The 24,243-nt window shown below is 40.3% G+C and overlaps 1 protein-coding gene, 1 long non-coding RNA gene and 1 pseudogene across 3 annotated transcripts in view; 1 reads left to right on the top strand and 2 right to left on the bottom strand.

Moving 5' to 3' along the window:
* The window catches only part of Acvr2a (activin receptor IIA), an 89,156-nt gene extending 87,574 nt beyond the window's left edge, over window positions 1–1,582 (bottom strand). The window contains exon 1 of one of the 2 annotated variants that reach the window (NM_007396.4): window positions 865–1,582. In NM_007396.4, coding sequence (NP_031422.3) covers window positions 865–919 — 55 coding nt within the window. In that variant the 5' untranslated portion in view covers window positions 920–1,582. The remainder of the gene's footprint in view (window positions 1–864) is intronic. The other variant, XM_006497623.4, reaches the window with a different exon arrangement.
* On the top strand, window positions 5,374–6,103 carry Gm13489 (predicted gene 13489; annotated as a pseudogene).
* Gm31324 lies at window positions 16,788–22,331 on the bottom strand. The gene is made up of 4 exons (XR_374351.4): window positions 22,120–22,331; window positions 21,127–21,294; window positions 19,358–19,475; window positions 16,788–16,894 (listed from the first exon to the last, which is right to left on the bottom strand). It is a non-coding gene; the product is annotated as a predicted gene, 31324 (long non-coding RNA).
* Between the last annotated feature and the right edge of the window lie 1,912 nt (window positions 22,332–24,243).

Raw genomic sequence — 24,243 nt, 5'->3', positions numbered from 1 at the left:
GTTTTTCCAACCACTGGTTGCAACCATACAACATCTTCACATAATCAAATTTTTCAGATATAAAATGGCCAGAGTATTCTCCTAACCTTGAGTTAAAAGAAAAGAAAAGAAAAAGAAATACATCTCACAAGAACAGCATATTTAACATGAACACAATTTCACATGGCCTGTTCTTAACTGAAAACAACGTGTCGGTGCAAAGCGTTTAAAATAAGTATTCCGTAGGTAAGCAGAATCTACGCCTGAAAAGAGCACCCAAATGGTGGGTGAAAGCCAGCACACACCACCAACACACAGCAGCATACCTCTTCTGCACTGGGTTAGGGTTAATACTCCGGCAACTAAAACTATTTTTAACACTACTGGACAATGTAGTTGGAGAAGACGTGAGAGGAGACCTAGATTAAATCGCTGATAGGATGCATTGTTTCTCACAGTCAAAATTAAACACCAGCTCACTTGATCTATGTCTCGATATTCACCGGTGAAGCACTAATTAGATGACGACCAAAACCGGTCCTTGTTTTGGAACAGCTTAGGCTAAATGACATTTTGGAATACCTCCTTCTGGGTCTCAAACCTTTACATAAATTTTCACTTGTGGTATTTGCGGCTTGAACAGCAACCCAACCAGCGCTGTCATCGAGTGTTATGGCCACAAACCATGACTTTCTCACTTGCACAACAACACAGCACTCAACCTATCAGTTCGCCACACCAACCCAAAACAAGTGGAATTCATGGAGATTTCGAGATGATCGGGGCTGCGGGTTTAGGCGCGGGAAAAGCCTCGGCCCGAGAACTGCCCAGCAGACGGCACCCGGCACCCGGCCACAGCCCCGCCGCGCCGGCTCCTCCACCTACCTGAAGAGCAAGAGATAAGAAAGACGGCGAACGCCAACTTTGCAGCAGCTCCCATTTTCCCGAGGCGCCGGAGAAGCCGTAGGAAGTTCTCGCTAGATATCCAGTTCCCTGGGTCTTCCTCGGAGACAAACCTCCTGGTGTAAAATCAACCGTCATAAAACATATTCGGAAGCCCCGAGGCGGGGGGGAGGGGGAAGCAAAAAACGTTCACAGGGTTGAAAAAAAAAGGATTTAAAAAAAAGGCACAACAATTTAAAAAAATGTACCACGGGGGAAAAACCGCCACATACACGCACAACACACCAAACCAAACAACGAAAAGCCAACAACAACAAAAGCGGGTTGGAATCACTGTCAAAATCACTGTCAGCTCCGCTCGCCTCTCGCGTCTCAGCGAACAAAACGCCTGGCTGAGGCGACGAGGCGGCGGCGGCGGCGCCCGCAGCCGCCCGGACGGTCCGGGAGCCGAGCTGCTCCGACGTCCGGACCGACCTTCAACCCGGACACCCAAAGTCCGCGGACCACAGTAGCCGAGCTCGCGGCGGTGGCGGTGCGAGGCGGCCGCGGGAGACGGCGACGGGAGAGACGGTGGCGCAGGCGGCGGCCAAGTTCTGGTCCAGGCTGTGGCTCCGGCTCCCGGCTCCCGGCTCGGCCGCGTTTTCGGTCTCCTGGCCTCCGCCGGCCCCGCCCCCTACACTTCCGGTTCCGTCCTGAAGCTGGAAGCCAGGCGCGGCGGAGAAACGCTCCGCGGCGGCGGTGGCGGCGGCGGCGGGAGCGGCGGCCGGGCGCAGCGCGCGTGCCGGGCGGCGAGCGCGAGGAGATTGTCCGGGAGGCGGGGCGAGCCGGAGGGGCGGGGCCGGATCCGGAGCGCGCTCGCGAGGCTGCGGGAACCGAGACCGAGCAGACGGGACGGCGGGCCCTGCGGGTGCCCGCCGCGGCCCCGAGACGCCCGGTGTGCCCAGTGCGGTGCCCGCCCGGGCGCGAGAGCCGCGGCGCCCGAGCGGGATGGGCGATGCTAAGGCCGACTGCGGCGCCCAGCCTTTCCTCTGGGGGACGCCGAGGCCGCGCCGACTTGCTCCGAGTGGGCGGGAGCCGCACCCGCTGCTGCCCGAGCGAGCTCGGTGCTCGCGAGCCGGCCGCGCCCCCGCCGCCGAGGCCTCCCCACGTTTGTCTTTGGGCTAAAAAATAAAGGCAGGAAGGGCTGTCCGCCAGGTCAGGACACCCTCGCCAGATAGCTCGATGTGAGGTTCGGATCCTATCCACCACACCTTGTATACACAAAGCATTGTGTTGCAAACAGGTTTGCTCCTAGTTGGCGTGAAAGTCTGTATTAGGCTTGAAGTGAAAATCGCAGATTTCAGTGTATTGGACCGTCAGAGACGGTGGTGTTATCAATTCTTAGCCTCTTGTAAGACCTGTTTTTACCCCGTAAGCCATGTTGAACTGTTGATCGGGTGTTCAGTTAAGCACCGAAACATACAGAATGTAAAAATGTGAGCCCTACCTCCAGAAGCTCGGCTATTTGGGATATTCGAAGTTGGCTATAGCGTGCAAAGGATGATTGCTAGAGTCAGTTCGTCTGCCATTTAGCACAATTTGGTATAATAAAGGGGGAGATCTTGTTTTCCACTTTATTCCAGCATTCTGAAGGTTTTGACAGGAATGCTTCCTCAGTAGATAGGTAAATACCTAGAAGTTTGCCCTTTTTTCTTAATACAGTAGTAACCTCTGTGTTTGGAGACATTTTCAAGAAAAAAAGGAAGCAACTGTGGGATGGGTAATTAATGTTTTAGTGTACACTGATCCCCACATTTTTCCACAAACTCACTTGTATTTGTTTTCTTTTTCTCTTCCTATAAACTGCTCTATATTTCTGTCTATTAAGTACATCCTATAATTATCTGCCTATTTCTACTACTTGTCAGGGTTAATAATCATTGTGGCTCTTTAAACTCTCTCCAAGATTTCCAGTTCTCAAGCCCTGCTCAGAATTGATGGTATTATGCAACAAAATCCCAAACTGGTCTTCAGGATGCCTCAGTAAATCGAATGTAGTTCTGCAAACAGTTTAGGCTGGACAGAAACGAAGAGTTGCCACTAACAGTCTTAAAATGGAAGAGTGTGTTTACTTTAGAACCATCTACCCTCCTTTCTCCCAGGGATGGATCAGGCCCTACTGTTGTCTTGTCACTACATCGTCTCGATGTTTCTTCATCGCTAAAAACAGAGCAAGTGAAGCAACAAGAGTTGCATATTAGTTTCCTCTCACCTCCTAGTCTGACATATGAGTGAACGTAAAATTATTTTCTAAAGTAATGAAGAAGAACTTCAAGAATAATTCTGAATAAGAGCATTCTTTGCTAACAAAGAGTTAAAGTAAACCCCTGGGAGAAATTAGTGACAACCAGTCATAACAGCTATGCATTCTGTTCTTAAATGTGCTTCTGGGAGGCACCGGGATGGGCTCTTGTGGAGCTCAAGGTAGCTTCGAACTCCCTAGAGAGCCTAAGATGACCTTGAACTTCTGATCCTCCTGCCTCTACTTTGTAATTGCTGCAATTACTGACATGCACTACTGAGTTGTATTTATGTGGTCCTGGGGATCCAACCTAGAACCCCATGCATACTTAGCAAGCAAATGAGCTCCACCCAGAGCCCAGAATGTACTTTAAAAAAAAAAAAATCCAGAAATAGTGGCTTTAAAAGATAGTGTTATTAATCCCCACTACAGTTCCAAAGCTCACACTGAAGATAGAAATAGCTGAAATTATTAAGGCTGCCCTTTTTCCTCCATATTACTTATGTTTGACAAATTTCTACAAATGCTATGTAATTCAGTCATAGCCACCCCTAATGCTCCCCTCCCAGTACTCCTAGGGCCCCTTAATAAATGCCTTTATATAGTCTGACTGAGTCCAGGTAGTGGTGCTTGTATAAGCGTGGGCAGTCTACCAGTAGTCACATCCCTGCAGAAAGTCCTCTTCCCAGCAAACTTCAATTGCCAGTGGCTCCTCAGCTAAGGCCTCGAGAGGCTCTTCCCGTCAAGATGGGAACTCCTGCCTGGCTTGACCTTGCCAGGGTTACTGTAGCTGCTTCAACTTCCATGCCATGTCCAGAAGATAGTATTTCATTCACAGCACCCCATGGCTGGAACTTTTCTCCCATCCCCCATTCCACGGTGTTCTGTGAGCTTTATGGGATTGATCTAGACATCCTATTTAGGGCTGAGCACCCAACAGTCATTTACTCCTTAGCACTTTGACTAATTACACGTCTCTGCCTTGACTGCTGCTCACTGCAAAGGGAAATGTTCCTGGCCAGGGTTGACAACAGCACTAATATATGGGTATAACCAAATATTTAGAAGGCAGATTGGCAACACTTCTGCCTAACAAAACAACAGTAGTAGGTTCTCCCACGACAGCTTGTGTCCTTCCCTGGCCATGGGCTTTTGACAGTTTGCAGTTCTAGGCATCAATTCAGTGGTTCTCAGCCTTCCTAATGCTGCGACCCTTTAGTACATTTCCTCTTGTAGTGGTGACTCTCAACCATAAAATTACTTTTGGTGCTACTTCGTAAGTGTAATTTTGCTACTGTTATGCATTGTGATGTAAATATCTGTGTTTTCCAATGGTCTTAGGCAAAGCCTGTGAAAGGGTTGTTCCAACCCCAAAGGGGTCACGACCCATAGGTTGAGAAATGCTGAATTTATTCCTATGGAAACAACCTCAGATCCAATCAGAAAGTGGCTAGTCATCTTCCTAATGTGTATGCCACTATTGCAATATACATCTTGCCTAGGAGGTTAGTAACGCAACATTCAGGGTTCACTGTTGGGTAATATTATTGATGACTTTTGGCCCCAAGTAGCCTGCATAGCACCTTCTAGCACTATGAAAAACAGCTGTGAGATAGTTTACAGATCAGTTCCAGCTTGATTTATCTATGTCCTATAACCAAACTATGTTGTGTCTTCAACCATAGGGTCTTTCCATCTAGCGAGAGCAACAGCAATAGCCTATATTGTTTAAGGGGCCTCTATGGCCTGGCCAATGGCATGTAAGGAAGTATCCCATAGTGGACACTTAGATTTTTCATTGATTGACCTATGTTTTCTGGGGAAAGCAATGTCCACCTCTACAGGGTACAGTGTGGTGGTAGTGGTGTTCAAACTCCTTTAAAAAAAAGAAAGAAAGAAAAAGGCTCTCTGCTCCTCCTGATTCCAGAGACAGTCACATCTTGTACAATGCCAACCTCATCCCTGAAACATGATGATCATCATCAAAGTGAGCTAATTTGGCTCTATTGGGTGCCTTATTACCAGGGCTGCCTTTAGTAGACAATAGTAACTGCTATTCTAGCAAAATGGATGTTCTTGCCATCAGTGACCCCTTCATTGACCTCAAACACATGGTCTACATGTTCCAGTATGATTCTACCCACAAGTGCCACAGTATAGTCAAGGCTCAGAACTGGAACCTTGTCATCAAGAGGAGCCAGATTATTATAGAATCTACTGGTGTCTTTACCACCATGGAGAAGGCTGGGACCTACTTGAAGGATGGTACCAACAGGATTATCATCTTCCCTTTCTGCTATACCCCATGTTTGTAATGGGTGTGAACCATAAGAAGTGTGACTATGTACTCAGGATTGTCAGCAGTACTTCCTGTACCACCAACTGCTCTCCTCCCCCCAGACTCCAAACCAAGGTTACTCATGTCAACATTGGCATTATAGAAGGACTCATAACCACAGTCCATTAAATCAAGGGCACCCAAAAGACTGTGGATGGCCCCACCAGGAAATTGGTGTGATGGCTGTGGGCTGCCCAGAATATTATCCCTGCATCCACTGGTATTGACAAGGCTCTGGTCAAGGTCATCTCAGAGCTAAGCAGAAAGCTCACTGGCATGGCCGTCCATGTTCCAGCTCCCAATGTGTCCATCATGGATCTGACGTGCCACCTGAAGAAACCTGTCAAGTACAATTACTTTAAGAAGGTGGTGAAACAGCCATTAAAAGGCCCACTAAAGGGCATCCTGAGCTACACCAAAGACCATATTATTTCCTGTGACTTTAATAATGAAACCCACTCTTCCACTTTTGATGCTGGGGCTATCAATGCTTTGTAATGACAATTAAATGAAAACTTCATAAAGCTCATTTCCAGGTATAACAAAGAATACAGCTACATCAACAGGATGGTTGACCTCTTGGCCTACACGGCCTCTAAGGATGAGAAACCTTGGGGGCAAAATGAAAGAAAGAGAGAGGTCCTCAGCCACTGAGCAGTCCCAGTCCCAACTCTACCTTCAACATTTGAACATCTTGCTATTTACAGTTTCCATCCCAGATCCCTAGGAGAAAATGAGGGACCCTACCTGCTTGAGTACCATCAATGATGTTCACTGCACCCACCTCCAAAATTATATTTTTAATAAGCTTGCAAACTATGGTTCTATAAAACTTTTCATACATTCTTAGTTTTTATTAATCTACCTCCTCCCCACCCATCACTACCTAGCCCCATTCTCATCCTTGCCTAAGCCTTTAGCTCACATTTTCATATCACGTGCATTCTACTGCCTTAGAAGGCCTCTTACTCTCCCCCAGTCATGGGAAATTTCTACCTTCCTGATTTCTATAGACATAGACAGTCAAAATTAAATGTACAAATTAAAATCTCAAAAGTTTTCATCCACGTGTAAGAAAGAATATACATCATTTCTCTTTTTAGACCTGGGTTACTTACTATAATATTTTCCAATATCATTTGTTTGCCTATGTATTTTGTAATTTTATTATTTTAGAGCACAATACAATGCAGTTGTTTTGATGATTAGCTTAAATCCTCAACTCAAAACAACCTAGAGTCACCTGGGAAGAGAGTTTCACTGAGGGACTGATTACATTGAGTTGGACAGTATGTTTGTCTGTGGGGGCTTCTCCTAAATTTACCAATATGTGGGCACCCAGATAACTGTAGGTGGTTCCATTCCCTAGGCATGGAGTCCTGAACTGTGTAAGAGGAAAGAAATCAAACAGAATACAAGCAAGTAGCATGCACACATGTGTTTTTGTCTGCTCTTGATTGTGGTTACGCTATGATCTGTTTTATGTTCCCACCTTGACTTTCCATCAAGTGAACTTAACCCTGAATTGTAAGCAGAATAAACATCTCCTCCTCTAAGCTGATTTTTGTCACTGTATTTTATCATAGGGGAAAAAAAGCTGAAACTAGAATAGTTGTATATGTTCACATTTTCCATTAATCTGTTGATGCACATCTATGATGGTTTAGCTATTGTGAATATAGCATCAGTGAACGTGGCTGACCAAGTGTCTCTGTAGCTGTTTATAGACCCCTTTGAGTATAAGGACTAGTATACAAGGATATACGACAATTCTACGAACAGGATTCTCTTTTCTCCACACCCTCAACAGTATTTGGTACTGTTTTCTTGTTGATAGCCATTCTGACTGGTGAGAGATATAATCTCAAAGTAGTTTTTACTTTAAAATTTTTAATGACTAATGATGTTGGATGAGTTTTTAAGTGTTTATTAGCCATTAGTATTTCCTCTTTTGAGAACCCATGGGGGCGGTATTGGGCATTTGTTTTCTTGATATTTAGCTTCTTGAGTATTTGTGTATATCCTAGATATTGATACACTCTCAGATGTATAGCTAACAAAGACTTTTATTATGTAGTCTGCCTCTTTCACTTGATTGGCAGTTTCCTTTGCTATAGAGAAACTTTGTAATTTTATGGGATCCCATCTGTCAATTATTAGTCTTATTTTGTGAGTGATTGGAGGAATATTTAGAGAGTCCTTACCTATTTCTATATCTTGAAATGTACTCCCTACTTTTTTCTTATAGCAGTCGCAAAGTTTCTAGTTTTGGTCAGTTCAGAGTTGACTTTTGTGCATATTGGAAGATAAAGACATACTTTCAGTTTTATACATGTAAATATCCAGTTTCCCAAGACCACTTTTTGATGATACTATCTTCTCTTCGATGTGCATTTTGGCATTTTTGACAAAAAAAAATCAGATAGTTGTAGTTACATGGCCTTGTATCTGGGTCCTTTATTTTATCCCATTGATCTAAATGTCTATTTCTGTGCCTGGTATGATGCTCATTTTATCTCTATATAGGAGCAGCCAAAGCTCTAACTGATGAGCACTCTTTCTTATATATGACTATCATTTTAATGTGGCTTGTTCTTTCCTGTGGCCTCATGGATGGTTTTCTTTTCAGTCTAAGGATTCCTTCCTATATCTTTGTGTAGCTGCTTAGGGGTCGTAGATTCCTTTAGTCGTCTTTTTTTTTTTTTTTTTTTTTTTTACAATAATGGAAAGTTTTAATTTTTTATCAATTATGGCAGATAACTTTGCTGGGTATCATAATCTTGGTTTCCAGTCGACTTCAGAACTTGAAATACATCATTCCAGCCTTTCTGGCTTTCAGAGTTTCAATTGAATAATTTTTAATTTTCTGTTATTCTGATGGGTCTGCCTTTGTATGTGACTTGGCTTATCTCTTTTCCTGTTTTCAATTAACTTTGTATTATAATTACAATAGGAAAAGGGAAAGATCTTTCCTGATCTAGTCTGTTTATTTGAAATTTTTTTATATCTTGGGATCAACATCATATATTCCTTCTCGCTCTCTTTTTTGTATGTCTGCTTGGTTTTTTTGTTGTTTGTTTCTTTGTTTGTTTGGGACAAGGTCTCTCTACACAACAGCTCTGGCTGTCTTAGAACTTGCTATGTAGACCAGACTGGACTGGAAACTCACAAAGATCCACCTGTCTTTGCCTCCTCAATGCTGGGATAAAAGATACATGTGGCAGCATCTCTTTTCTCATTTCTGGGGAATTCAGGTTATAATTGTTTTAAAACAGTCTTCTATGCCTTTACAATGAGATCCTTCTCCTTTTATACTTGTAATCCATAGTTTTGGGCCTTTCAGAGTGCCATGTACATATTGTTTCCGTCTTTACTTTCCTCTGACCCTCTCTGCTTTCCTTCTCTAACCCCCTCTCCTTTCCTTGTTTCCTTCCTTCTTTCTTTTGCTTTTGCTTTCTCTCTTTATGGATAGTGTTTCAATAAATAACTCTTTTTAGTCCTACTGCTTCCATGTCCCCAATGTTAATATTACAGGCATGTATGTAATATCACAATTCCTTATCTCCCCAGCTCTAAGAAAGGAGAAAAATCAAGTCTGGTCCCACAAGGTGGGACTAGAGCCTGTGGCTGGATAGGTCCTAGAGGAAGAAGCTGGGTTTATTTTGCCAAATGGGCACAGTATCATACTGCTTGCTACTTTTACATTTATGTCCATACATTAGTGAAACTCTTAATTATCCCCAGAAAATCTTGCTTGCTTGCTTGCTTGCTTGCTTCCTTTCTCTCTCTCTCTCTCTCTCTCTCTCTCTCTCTCTCTCTCTCTCTCTCTCTCTTTTGTCCTTCCTTCTTCTGTCTCTCCCTCCCTCTCTCCCTCCTTCCCTCTCTTCCTTCCTTCCTTCCTTCTTTCCTTCCTTCCTTCCTTCCTTCCTTCCTTCCTTTCATTCCTTCCTTCTATCTTTGCAATGAATGGCAGTCAATCCAGAGATTCAACTGGTCAAAGTCCAGAGCATAAGTGCCTGTGAACTTCTCAAACGTAAATTAGACTTTTATATCACATTCCTCCCCACAGTGACTCAGGGATCATCTCAAAAGATAGGCCATAAAGATTATAAGATTCCATCAATCACCTGGTCTGTTTTTACGCTAATACCATGCATTTTTTTTATTACTATAGCTTTGTAGTACAGTTTGAAATCAGAGATGCTGATACCTCTGGAAGTTCTTTCATTGTACAGAATTGTTTTAGCTATCCTACATTTTTGTTTTTCCATATGAAGTTGAGTATTGTTCTTTCAAGGTCTATAAAGAATTGTGTGGGATTTTTTATGGAAATTGCATTGAATCTGTAGATTGCATTTGGTAAGATGGCCATTTTTACTATGTTAATCCTACCGATCCATGAGCATGGGAGATTTTTCTATCTTTTTCAATTTCTTTCTTCAAAGACTTGAAGTTCTTGTCCTACAGGTCTTTCACTTGCTTGGGTAGAGCTCCACCAAATTGTGAAGGGTGTTGTTACCCTGATTTCTTTCTTAGCTAGTTTATTGTTTGTATATATGAGAGCTACTATTTTTTTTAAATTCTGTATCCAGCCACTTCCCTGAATGTATTTACTAGCTGTAGGAGTTCCCTAGTATAATTTTCTGGGTTACTTATGTATGCTATCAAATCGTCTGCAAATAGTGATACTTTGACTTCTTTCTTCTCAGTTTGTATCCCCTTGATCTCCTTTAGTTTTCCTATTGCTCTTGACAAAATTTAAAATACTATATTGAATAGATATGGATAGATTATTCAAAATGGGGTATAGACCTAAATAGAGAATTCTCAACAGAGGAATCTCTAATGGCTAATAAATACTTAAAGAAATGTTCAACATCCTCAACCAGCAGGGAAATACAAATGAAAACATCTCTGAGATTCCGTCTTATACCCATCTGAATGGCTAAGATCAAAGACTCAAGTGACAGCTCATGCTGGTGAGGATGTGGAGAAAAAGAAATACCGCTCCACTGCTGATGAGAGTGAAAACTGATACAACCACGCTGGAAATCAATATGGCAATTTCTCAGAAAATTGGGAATCGATCTACCTCAAGACCTAACTATACCACAACTGAGCATAAAACCAAAGGACGCTCCACTATACCACAAGTACACTTGCTCAACTATCTTCATAGCAGCTTTATTCATAATAGTCAGAAACTGAAAACAATCTAGATATCCCCTAACCAAAGAATGGATAAAGAAAATGCAATTTACACAATGTATTATTACTCAACTATTAAAAACCATGACATCATGAAAAAATTATCCTGAGTAAGGTAACCTAGACTCAGAAAGATAAACATGTTATATACTCACTTATAAATTAATATTAGGTCTAAAGGATAACTGTAACTATTTTTTTCAATCCTTATTTTTAATGATGGTTCTTAAATGCTTTAACTCTCTTATAACCCACCACCCACCAGAGGTAGTGAAAAAGAAAGGATATGGAGGAAGTGGAGCTATTTGACAGGTTCTTTGGAGCAGCAGTCTGTGTTGTCTGAAAATCCCCAGTTCAGTCCACAGATTAGCAGGCAGTGGCAGCTCAATCCATTTGGAAACACTTCATGGACATACCAGCAGTGCAGTTCGGTAGAATTGTGATAGCAAACTGGAATCAGCAGCGGTGACATGGCCTAGCAGAGACAGCCAGGCCTGTGCCTCAGCTCCAGTTATCAGGACACCAGGAGAAGTTGTGCCTCTCTTACCTCAGCACATGCATCCAATCATCCCAAGTCCTTGGAAGTGCAAGAAGCTGCAGCACATCACCTGAGGCTTTTGGTGCATTTCTTTCTATGGAGCCCTGACAAATGTAGCTCAACTAGGCAATGTAAGGCAGACCAATACATGTATGTCATTAGCAAAGAATCCTTAATTACATGTCCTTTCACATGCTTGCTTTAGTAGAACATCTCCTCTCCTGTGTTTGCTTCAGTGTCTTGAATATGCCCTTGGCCAATTTAATGAAATGTTCCTTCATGTGTTTGCTCCAGCAAAACACCATCCAACTGACTTTCCAAAGAATCTTTAAGTTTCCACTTCAGATAATTATGCTATAATCCCACAGACCCAGAGAAGCTAAATAACGAGGAGGGCTCAAGGTGAATCTCACTGAGAAGAGGAAAAAAAATAGACATCATGGGAGGATGAGGAGAGAACACTGTAGAAGGTTTGAGGGGTGGAGATGGGAACAAGAAAGATCAATGGGGGAAGGATGGAAGGAATGAGTACTGAGAGAGACTACCGAGATTAGGGGCATCTCTGGGATGAGCTAGAAACCTAAGGCACTGGAAAATCACAGGAATGAATGGAAGGTGACCCTAGCCAAGACTCCAAGAAATGGGGGATATGGAGTCTGATCAGTCATCTCCTGTCACCAGGGAAGACTTCTAGTAGTGGGATTGGGGCACCAACCTATAAAACCTTTGACCTACAATTTGTCCTGCCTACAAGATATGCAGTGGTAAAGGTGGCACAGAAATTGTGTAAGGACCAACCAATGACTGGTCCAGATTGAGACCTATGCTATGAGAGGGAACCCACCACTGACACTGCCTGGAGGGTCAGGAACCAGAGTCTTGATAGCCCAGAGGCCTAGGATAGAACCGAACAAGACCAGACAGAAATAAAAGAAAAAAGTCAATAAAATGATGTCTAATGATATTCTTCTGTACTCATAATCTTAATTGTTATCAGAGAGGCTTCGCTCAGCAACTCATGGGGACAGATGCAGAGACCCACAGTCACACATTAGGCAAAGCTTTGTGAATCCTTCAGAAGAGGGAAAGGATTGTAGGAGCCAGAGGGGTCAAGAACAGTATAAAAAAACACAGAATCAACTAACCTGGGCTCATAAAGGCTCACAGAAACTGAGCCACCAACCAGGGAGCCTGCATGGGCCTGACCTAGGCCCTGCACCTGTATGTTACAGTTGTATAGCTTGTCTATTAGTCGGACTCCTAACACTGGGACTGCAGAAGCAGTCTCTGACTCTGTTGCCTGCCTTTTGGACCCTTCCCCCCTACTGGTTTGACTTGTCTAGCCTTAATAGAAGAAGTGGTGCCTGGTCTTACTGCAACTTGAAATGCTATGGCTGGTTGATATCTATAGAGTCTGGCCTTTTTCTGAAGAGAAAGGGAGGAGTGTCTTTGACTAGTTTTAGGAAAAGCCTAATTGAAAGGTGTGAAGTGTTGGTGATGAGTGAAATTTAAATATTTGGCTATATAAATTAAGTAGTTAAGGTAGGTAGGGGCTAGGGGAAAATACATGATCAAGAGGATTTCAGTGCTGCCAGGTATAGGTAATCTAGACCTACAATCTCTCCATTCCAGAGGCTGAAACAGGAAGCTTGCAAGTGAGAGCTGAGGCCGGTTACACGACAGGGCAATTCCTACATACACAATAAAAGAAATCTATTTTGTTTCCATTTTCAGTTGAAATGTGACTTATTTCATGTGTAAAATGATAGGGTGGTGCCATAGGAAAAAAGACTGAAAATGAAGAGAGAAAAAAAATATAGGCAAACTATGATTATGGCAATAAAGGAGATGTCAAAATGTGAGAGTTGGTTAGTCCTCAGGAGTAAGGTAACCAATCTCTCCTCATCCTTGTCCTCCTCAATGCCACCCTCGTCTTCTTCTTTCTCCTCCTCTCTCCCTCTCCATCCACCCTCTCTCTTTATAAACAAGGACAGAAATGAGAAAAGTAAGGGTAAAGACATGGGAGTTTAAGAGCTAGATAGTACAAGATGATGGTAATCAATGCTGAGCAATCCTCATCTCTCTGAAATATACAGTGATGTCTTCTGTTTAAAGTGAATTAAGTATAATTGAAAGGTGAGAAGCAGTTTGGAGATTGGAAGAGAGAGAGATTGCAGTGGTCAGGCTTGAATGTTTATTTGAGGCCAGAGATAATGTTTTTTATCTCTACTCATCAGCTTTTTTTTTCCTGAAAAAATATGGGTATTAGTAATCATGGAGAAGACAAAGGGTTGAGTTCTTGAATATTTGGACTTATTTAGTAAGTGCTTTTGATAAAGAGAGATATAAGAAAGTTGTGAGGATTGTGTGTGGTCTCTGAAACACTCAATAATGACATTCAGTTTGGAGAAGAAGAAAAGCCTAGAAGAAGCTAGTATAAAAAAGAAGTGATGGATTCTATAGTGCCATAGGCTCTATATAGACTGCTAATAGAGAAAAGTCACCAACAGTCTTACCTAGCTGTGGGTTTTGCATGCTACACTACCCAGCTCACAGGCAAGATGTGCCCACTGAAGCAATTGTGGCATGGCTCACATGGTAGTAACCAACTGCTTCTTGACTAGATTTGAGGCTCATGCCTCAATGAAAATTCATTCTTGATATGTGGATCTGATCAAAAGATTATGGCTGGGGATGTTTGTAAGCCATAGTGGAGATCATATAGCTGCTGTTTGCTAGATGGAAATGTGTGCCTATCAGGTTGCATTATAAAAGTTGACTTTTATTCTCATAGATTAGTGCTTCCATCAGATTTGCTCAGAAAAACTTATTTTTCCAGTGAGAGATAGTTACTACAGAGACCCACACATGGCTAAAGTAATAACTTACTCGAATACTGAATCTTGAATACTGGATCCTAAATTGAGCATCTGTGTCACCCCTTCCAAAGTTCATGGAACATCACAGAAGAGTTTAGTAGAAAAAAAACTATGCTAGAGGAAATGGTGGAATGTTATGGAATGCTGTCTTATGGACATGATGTAGTCTCTACACTCATAACTCAGAGCAGCTGTGACTAATTTAATAAGACCTACACATGATTGGGCACATGACCAACTCCCATTATGAAAGAAAATGGCTTCTTTCAAGGATCTACAGGCTATTAATGATTGATTACTGAGGGAGAGAAAGACTTGTTCTTTGTAAGGGGAGGTTCTGAGGTGATGATGTTCCTGTTGATGAAGGTCCTGTTCCCCAATTGGTTCTTGAATTGTCAATATAGAAGGGGGGGTCAATTGTTTGGCAGAAGGTACAGGTGGGACTTCTGGGTCCCAGGAGGAAAAGGCAGAGGCAAGGAAGGAGAGGGGTCTTTTTGCTATGCATTAGAGGAAGAAGAATGGAGCAACCCTGTAGGTCTTGAGGAGAGCTGGAGCCTGTGGCCTCCTCTACTGGTGAATGGCCAAGGATGTTTGACAGAGGCTAGGTGGGACTAGCCACTAAAGTCTAGGGTAGATGGAGAGACAGAGATAATAAATTAGTAAGGACATGATTTTCCAGGCAGAAGATAGTAATGCCTAGCAATTGTGCCAAGAAGGCAAATTGTAAAGTGACAACCTGTGTATGTGTCTTTTACCTGAGAATTCAAAGGTCTCTGGAGTGGGCTTGTAGTGCAGTCACCTCCTGGAGCAGAGGTGGGTAAAGCAAAAAGAAAGCCATGTGGGAGCCAGAGCATGGATGATTCCAAAGGCAGTAGTTTCAAAACTGCATGCAGCATTTCTTCAGTGGTATAACCACTAATAAGTTACCTGCAGATAACCCTATATCCATGATCCTGTAAAAACCCTCATTATATGAACTGGGTCACCAAAAAAAGAAAAACAGAAAAAAAGTAAGACGGTCCAATTGAAGAGAGAAAAGGAATTAACAGGTGTTAGAATGGAGACAAGAGAAGGGAATAGAGGATGAACCTGATCAAAACACATAATTTACATGTATAAAATATAATGATATGCCTTATTGTATATAATACTACATGATAGTGATCTTAAATTTAAAAGAAGAGGTGACGGGCATAATTGTTTAGAGGGTTGACACTGTTCTGATGTCCCATTAATTTCTTGGCAGATACCAAGCAAATAAACTAGAAAAAACAGAGTATGAAAGAATAGAAGTAAAAGTGTTTTTAAGCGTGTCTAATGATAATGAAGCTGGACTACCACTGTAGTCATTGACAAGAGTGCCCACTGGTAATGAGACCCATGGCTACCTCTTTGTGTGCATTCTTATTTGAATTCTTTGAGTACTTTTAAAGAAACTTGCAAAATACTATAATTTTATAGAAGAGGGACAATCTTGACTGCCAAAAACATCTAAGAGTAATAAAGTTATAAATAGACACATCCTAATTTATTGCCCTCCTTTTCAAAGATTTCTATTACTTTTAAATTAGTGTGTGTGTGTGTGTGTGTGTGTGTGTGTGTGTGTGTGTGTGTGTAGATGTGCACATGAGCATACATGCCTGCAGAATTAAAAAAAAAGACATCAGACCCCCTGTAGCTGGAGTTATAGGTGGTTGAGAGCCACCTGATGTGGGTTCTAGGAATGGCATTTTGCAAAAAGAGTTCTGACTCTAAACTTCTGAGCCTTCTTCCTAACCCCCATCCTAGAATTTAAATGGGACTGATTTATTAGATATAAGTTGAGGCCTACTTATTAAATATTTAAAATCAACCCTTTTAAGGCTTTATTTCATTGCCACATTCTTAAATATAAGTTATTTTAAATTTTCTATAGATAAAAACTTTTATCTTCCTTTCTGTTCAAATAAAGAAAAATGTTAGACAAAGAAATTATTTGAATATTTTCTTCTTTTATAACATGGAGAGAACATTAAAGCTTTTCTGGAATAAAGTTTTAGTTATAATTATTATATTTAAACTATTTCTAAGGAAAAAGCATTTAAAAGATATGATTAATTGTTATTATTATTAAATTATTTTGTGTAAAAGTGGCCAAAAGTCTGCATGCGCGTGCACACACACACACACACACATATATATATATATATATATATATATATATATATATATATATATATATGATAATGCATTTTTACATTAATTAAAAAACCTGTGGGCAGAAGGAAAGATTATTTTTCTTTCTAGTTTAATTTTGTTGTTGTTGTTGGTTTTTTTCAGGGTTAACTACACCTGTTCAAGCAGTCAAATTTAAAAAAAAAAGAACCATTTACTTCTCTTTATTGTACTGCATTTTAACTTGAATTGGAAGAATTATGATAAAAGCAGCACTAAGGTTTTAGGGATAAACCGAACTGTACAAGTGCTTGCAGTCACTGACTAGTAAAATATATTATGGTGCCTTTATTTGTATGAAAAAACACTTATTACTAGAGACACAGATTCTTACAAATAAATGATCATTTTATCTCCTTTTCAGGTGGACAAACACAAAGGTTAAGTGCCTTGACCACAGGCATCAACTGATTCAGGATCAGAAATGTGATTATAACTCTAAACTACTGACTCATAGCTTAGTCCAGAGCCATGCTGCTTCCCATGTAGTAAGCGTATTAATTGCCACCTCCTCCCCCAGGAGGAAACAGGCCTCTCAGTGGATCATGCAGCATCTAGAGGGAGAGAAAGGGGCTATTTAGAAATAAACCAATAGATTGAAAAATAACATGAAATATGTTACAAAGTAACCCAGACTCTCTTACTTCTAAGCCCATTAGAGTTTTCAATGGTGAGTTTAGATCTAGGACCATGAGTGGTGGCATGTTATAGAATCATATATCTAGATCATTTAGGAATCTATTTTCCATTTTTTATCTAGACTAATCACACAAGAGTAGCATTATATTTATATAAATATTCCTTAATACTTAAAAATGTGTTTTCTTGTCTTTGTCAATCTTATTTGAAGTACACCCAAGCACATAATTCTCTTTACTCAGTTTTGATGGTGTACTTATTTTTTTCTTTCTGGACTCCTCTTCCTAGCTTTATCAGCTCAATTTATTTAACTATTTATTTATTTATTTATTTAGCATTTATAATATGTCTTCTTTCCTTTTCCTTCCTCCAGATCTTCCCAACAACCCTTCCCCACTCTCTTTTAAATTCATGCCCCCTTTTCAAACTAAGTTATTGCATTGCATATATGTATATATATACATATACACATACACACACACATCTATATTCCTAAATATAAGCTGTTGAGTTCGTATAATGTTGCTTGCGTATGTAATTATAGGGTTGACTGTCACTGGACAAAGAATTGGTCCTCTTTCCTGAGGAAGACCACCTCTCATGCTCCCAGTTTTCCTTAGTTAGTACTGTACTTTTTATTACAATAATTGAGGCCTGTATTTACCAGTTTTGTTTTTACCTTGGTATTTGCAAGTTCAAGCCAACAGAGAAAGAGCAGAAATGTTATAGGCTTATGGATATTTTTGTGGGCTAGAGAGAGATCAATGTTGGAGCTTACCACTGCCGATATGATTTGGAGCTGAGCAGGGAAATACTTTAGTAAAAGTCTGAGCTGAGATTTTGAAGAACAGGAGAAAGAAATGAGAATTTGGAAACCGCCAAGGAGGGAGAGCCCAACTAAATATCTCAGGCCTTCAGAGAAGAACTAAGATGATTGTTTAAAAGTAAAGGTTAAGATTTAAGGTTTATGACAAACTGGACTCTCAGCATTCAAAAGAAATCTGAAATCCAACTTCAACAGAAAGAATATGGTAAGTCCACACAATATACGACCACTAGAGCAAATCCCAGCCTCTCAGCAGGAAGTGTATTTCATGCAGCCTTTGCAATTTCTCATAACATCCAGAATTCAATTAAACAATTACTGGACATTTAAAAACAGGACAAATGGAAATGCTAGAGCCTAAAATTATGAGAAGTAAAATGAACTAAAAGATGGTTTCCTAATAAGATAGGCGTGGCAGAAAGAAATCATTAAGAGAAAGAGGGAGCTGCAGAAAGCACTCAAATTCCAACATAGAGGACAAAAAGGATGGGAATAGAGAAGGGAGGATAATAATGCACAAAGGGGAAGATTAAAGCAAAGTTTATACCTAGAGTCCTACAGGGAGAGGGGAGCATGAATTGAACAAAAGCAACACTTGCAAAGCTATTGGTAACTATCTATGCTCATAAGGCTGATGATAAAAAGAAAAGCCAGGAAGCTGGGGCTCCCTGGCCAGCTGGCTGATCTTATTCGAGATCTCCAAAGGGAAAAAAAAGTTTGTCCATAGGACCCATGATCTATCTAGTCTTACTCCTGGCTATTTATGCAGTGTCAGGTATACTTTCCATCCTGTGGAGTAAGCCTTAAATACAGTTCAAACGTGATCAGTTGCTCTCCTAACATTTGTGCCACTATTACACCAGGGTATCTTGCAGGCCGGTCACCGTTGTAGGGCACAGGGTTTGTAATTACATATTGATGATTACATTTGTTTTTTGTGGTTTTCATTTTTGTTTGTTTGGTTTTTTTTCAGACTATTTTAGTTTTGTTTTTGAGAGAGGAGGGAGATGGAAAGGAGATGGGAGGTATTGGGGGAGGGGAACAAATATGCCCAAAATACATCAAACAAAAATAAGTCTGATGAAATTTATTTTTTAATAAGAAAGAAGGCAAGGTGGATGGCTCCTATAGAACAATTGGGTCAATGTCTGACCTCCATAAACATGCACACATACATGTACCCCTCATACAGGTTCACCTGTTCACACGTAAACACACAATAGCTATAGGACTAACATATATGAAACCAATGTTTTTTTTAAAGTAAATAGAGGACGTCGTGGTTTAGACTTATATAACAAAGCAACACATACTGACTTACTTTAAAAACAAAACTTAATCATCTTCTTACCGTTCTAGATATTGATAAGCCTATGGACAAAGACGCTAGAAAGTTCTGTTCCTAATGATTATCTACTTACTGGCTTGCACAGGGTCAACTTTCACTTTGCCTCCTCACATCAGGGACAGCTCTAGTCTATTATAAAGTCATTGACCCTATCTTGGCACCTCTTCCCTATTTCTAAGTCTAACCACGACTCCAAGGACTCACCTTCAAACCGTGTTACATTGAAAGTTAGAGCTTTAATATTTTAGTTTGAGGATATGAGGATTCAATTCAGTCTGTAACAGGAAGTAGCAGTTCAAATGTTGTATGACCCTGGTGTTATCTAAGAGAGACAAATACAGAAACTTAGGGTAGACTATAATAAGGGCATCATGTTGGTCTCTACTATTTTAGGCTAGTCAATACGGTAATTAAAATATACAACCAACAATCCATTAGTAGTGACAAATTAAAACACTTGATTGTACAAATAGAAAGCTAGAGAGACAAAAAACAGGTCTTGAAATAAGACACATTTAAGAAAGCAAATTTGCACTTAAATACAGCAGTGTTTACATTAAATGGATTAATTTTCTGATTAAATGAAAACAATAGTCAGAATCAGTAAGAAAAACAATATCCAATGATTTGCCGCTTATGACGGATGCACTTTGACTATAAGTTCTCTTCAGAAGTTGAAAGTGATAACATGAAGTAATAATGTGAAGCCATAAACAGACTTAACGCAGAGTGTTGGTCTATGCACATGTAGGAACAACAGGAGTTCTGTAGAAATCTGTTTGATTTAGTTATTCTATGCTATTCTAGTCTTCTATATTCTTGTTAATCTTCTCACTTTTGTTCTTTCCATTGCTTAACATCTTCAGTAACCATTTTGTCCTCAGTTCTATTTCCTCTAATATTAGTATAGCCAGTCTTCATTGCCTTCATACCTACCAGATGGTATTTATTATACTATCCAAGGAAAGTTTCCTCTCCTTTGCTTTCAATATAAAGTGTATTTCCTTTGAGTGTAAAGTGTATTTAATATGATTTATATGAGTGCCTCACATTTATTTTCCTAAAAATTCATTTATGATTCTCTGATTTCTGAGTCAAGTGACTAATCAATATACATTGAGGCCAGCTATGAGGTAGGATTCATATCATCCAGTTAGCGTTCATAATCTATGTCATATCTTGCTCTTCATCACTTCTTTTGCATTTGCTTTTCCAGTGTACCATTTTGAATTCCTCAGTGTTTCTTGTATTATATTACTTTCAGTCACATTTAACTGGTTGCAATGGAGGTTGAAACTAACACAATCACTTAAAACAATGTATTTCAGGGGTAGCAAGATGGCTCAGCAGAAGTGTTGCTGCCACGCCTGATGACCATTGTTTGCTTCCCCAGGAACCACGTGATGGGAAGAGGGAACTGATTCCTGCAAATTGTTCTCTGACCTCCACATGCATGCTGTGGCATATATGCATACATACATTCATTCACACACACACACACACACACACACATACACACACACACATAAAATGAGTAAATAAATGTAAAAAAAATAAAGGCAATATGCTTTATATTATAGTATCTTAATTTTTGTGGTATCTATGCATATTTATATGTAATTCAAAAATGTATATTCATATGAAAATCAAAGACTAATTTCTCATGTTTACCATAATTAGAAGTCTCCAGTTTAAAGGAGCATAAGAGAGCACGAGAAGAAATCTATATCCCAAAATATGTAGAGCTAGAGTGTGGCTTGCTGTTTTTCAGTTTATTGAGCCATCGCACGGCAGCCCTTGTGTCGTGCCATTTTCCAGCCGAAGGTCCACCTGAAGTTGTTTTGGCTAGGATGGAGGAGGTTCTTCTGAGCCAGCCCACTACTTACAAGCATGGGACAGTGTTTGTTATGTGGACACATGGAAGAGATAAACATTTCAACTTACACTATTTTAATACAAAAATAGATTTTTACCCCCATAACTCCATCCATGTGATCTGCGATAAGAAGAGCAGCCTTTCCTGCTGGTTAGTCATCTTCAGTGTCATCTCCAGGAGAATCTGCAGAGCCCTGCTGCACCTTCCTGATGCAGCTCACCCCTGTGCTGTCTCCACAGGATACTGCAATTTTAGCTAGAAGACCCTGAAACATGAAAGCAAACGGGCATTGATTTCTGTAAAACCTATTTCCCTACAGCCTTTACTCTTTTGTCACATACTCAAAAGATGAGGACTGTATGACCCTAGGGGAGGGAGCTTCCATCAGAACAGGTATTACTGAAAACTGTCCCATGCTTGTGAGTAGTACCTTAATTTCAATAGTGAACACTTTATTATAACTTTTCCCTGGCTTTAGTGCTATTATTATCATAAGAATTGTATTTCATATATGAAGGTTGTTCAATGGAGTTTCATGACTATTGTTTTATACATTTGCCTTTTAAATTACATAAAAGGAAAGGAAAAGCCATTTTTTCTTGTGTTTTTTTTCTCTTTTTACACAGTTCCATTACTATTGTCTTGTGTGTGCATATGTGTGTGTAGTATGTGTGTGTGGTGGTTTTTGTGTGTGTATGGTATGTGTGTGTGGGGTCCTTTGTGTATGTGTGTGTGGTATGTGTATATGGTATGTGTGTATAATGTGTGTGAAGGAGTGTATGGTGGTGCATGTGGTGTGTTGTGTGGGTGGGTGTCTGCGTGTGTTGTGTTTGGAGTCTATGTGTGTTTGTGTACACATGCAGGGGCATGCCTTTGGTACTTGTAAATTTTTTTTTTTTAATTTCCTCTGATGATATGAGAGCTGTACCTAAACTTTACAAATGCATGGCTTGGGCTGAGCCCAGAGCTTTTTTTTTAATCTAATTATCGATAGATAGCCACAGGCCTGGAAGCTTCTAGCCTCCATACAATCTAACCTTTTGCAAGCCCAGACCTTGAAGGCTTCAGCTTCCAGCCTCCATCTGCTCACCTAGGCCTAGAATGTTCCAGCCTTGGAGGCTCATTGCTGAATAAACTCACTCGTTCTAGCTTTTTCTGAACTCTGCTGGCTAGTTCAATTCAGCTGTTCTGGTTCAAGCTGACTGATTCAAGCTGGCTTCTCTCAGCTTCCCACTGAATTGCATGCTTAGAAAAACTGCCTCCGAACTCCACAAACTGAACTGCCCTGACTGCACTGACTGCAAGAACTGAACAGAACTGAATGGAATGCCTGAACTCAACTGCATTCAACTGTACTGCACCAAACTCAACTGAACTCAACAATTCTCCCTCTCTCCCTGCGCTGCTCTTAAGTAGCACCTCCTTCCTGTCCTCATGAGAGATGGGAACATCCTATCACTAATTCATTCTGTCAAATCTTTCTCGGATTCACATTTTGTTTGCCCTTCAATTGGACATAATTGTTCAAGATTAAAAGTGTATACTAAAGGTGTGTCTGTTTTCCAACCAGAGGGATTGAAGATGTGTGCTAGCAATGTGTCTGTATTGCCACCTGATCACACAGGCCTAGGTCTTTGGATGTGATCCCTTGCTAGAGCAGCCATGTTGCTGGATTAAAATTCCTCTACAGCACTCAGTGTTTTATATCCCTTCATTTTTTACTTGCACAATGCCTAAATTGTTCAGAGATTGGAGAAGAGAATATGACTAGATTGTGTCTGGGTCTTGTTTTCTGGAGTGTTGGAACTTCACCATGCTATAATGAACTTCTTATTCAGATTTTCTTTTTATGTATTTACTTTTCCCCCCTCTTCTGAATCAAGCATTGATTTATCTCATATGTTATTTCTGCTTCTCAGTATCTATGATGTTGTACGATTTGTGTTCAATGATTTTAACAGATATCCTGAGCATAGAATTCTCACTGGATGAACTCTGAATCAGATAAAGTGAAGATGTCTGGTGAATGGAACTTTTCCTCTTTGTTGTCAAGCAGCTCAAATGATCACAATTCACATCAGTTTGTCTGCCATAACTTCAGACTGGCTTTGTATCTAGGGTCTCTTAGAATAACACCAAGTACCAGGGTACTCTGACTGCCTTCAAGAGATGGTGGTGAGCACGACTACCTTCCAAGTGCCATGGTGTAAAGCTAGTGCTTTTGAAGGCTGCCCTGAATGCAAGGCAAGGCCTATGAGAATCAAACAAATAATGTCAAAGATTTGTGTTCTTACCAAAACACAAATTGAGGGGTTTTCCTTAATAGATCCTCCTTAAACGGTGGTCCTTTGTTTCCAGTTTTATGAAAATGTTGATTTGGACCATTTTTACTGGTGCTCTTACTTTTAGAAGGTTGGTTTTCAGATATCATTACTTTCCCATTCTAGAAGGAATTTTGATTTGGTCTCCTCATTACTGTAGAGATGATCTTCATGGATAAGAAAGGAAAGCCACTGCCTCCTGCTCCAGCACTGGTGACTCTCACAGACACAGTGTTGAGACAAAGAAGCCAGACCCAAAAGAAAATATGCATTCTGGTTTCAATCCTTGTGGGCTTCTGAAAACAGCTAAGACTCAGGGTACTTGCTTCTTTGCTCAGAGGGAGTGCTGAGCTGTCTGGTCAGCATGGCATCACTCATTACAATTCCTGGAGAAATGCATCTTATGAACTTTTTTGAGTGTTTGTACATGTAAAACAATTTAAAATCTTCAACTCGAGGCTTTTGTTTAATTCCTGAATAGTTTCCCTTGTATAGTTTTGTTAAAAGACTGACTTTTTTATATTTATAGTATTTAAAAAAATTATGTGTGACCCTTGAACATTGGAAAAATTTGCTTTTAATAGCATTGCCATTAATAATAAAATTATATGTCCATTGTGCCTTATAGTTTTTAAAGTCCTTTCTTTAATATAAATTTTATCTGTACAATTCTTAAATTTCACATATATTTTTCAAATGAGAAAACTCATGTAGAATCACAGAATTTATGAAGGATGAAAATATTCTTATTCACGTTTTAAATAACTCACTTATGATTTCCCACCATATTTATTACTGTTAGTTTCTTGAGAATACTGCTAGTTCCTAATTTATGAAATTTAGATACATGTCCAAAACTCTGGAACTCTCCACTCTTCCTCAGATGATATTAA

This window comes from Mus musculus, chromosome 2 (assembly GCF_000001635.26).
Source record: "Mus musculus strain C57BL/6J chromosome 2, GRCm38.p6 C57BL/6J".
NCBI classification, from domain to species: Eukaryota; Metazoa; Chordata; class Mammalia; order Rodentia; family Muridae; genus Mus; species Mus musculus.
This window is presented reverse-complemented; position numbering and strand designations above follow the sequence as displayed.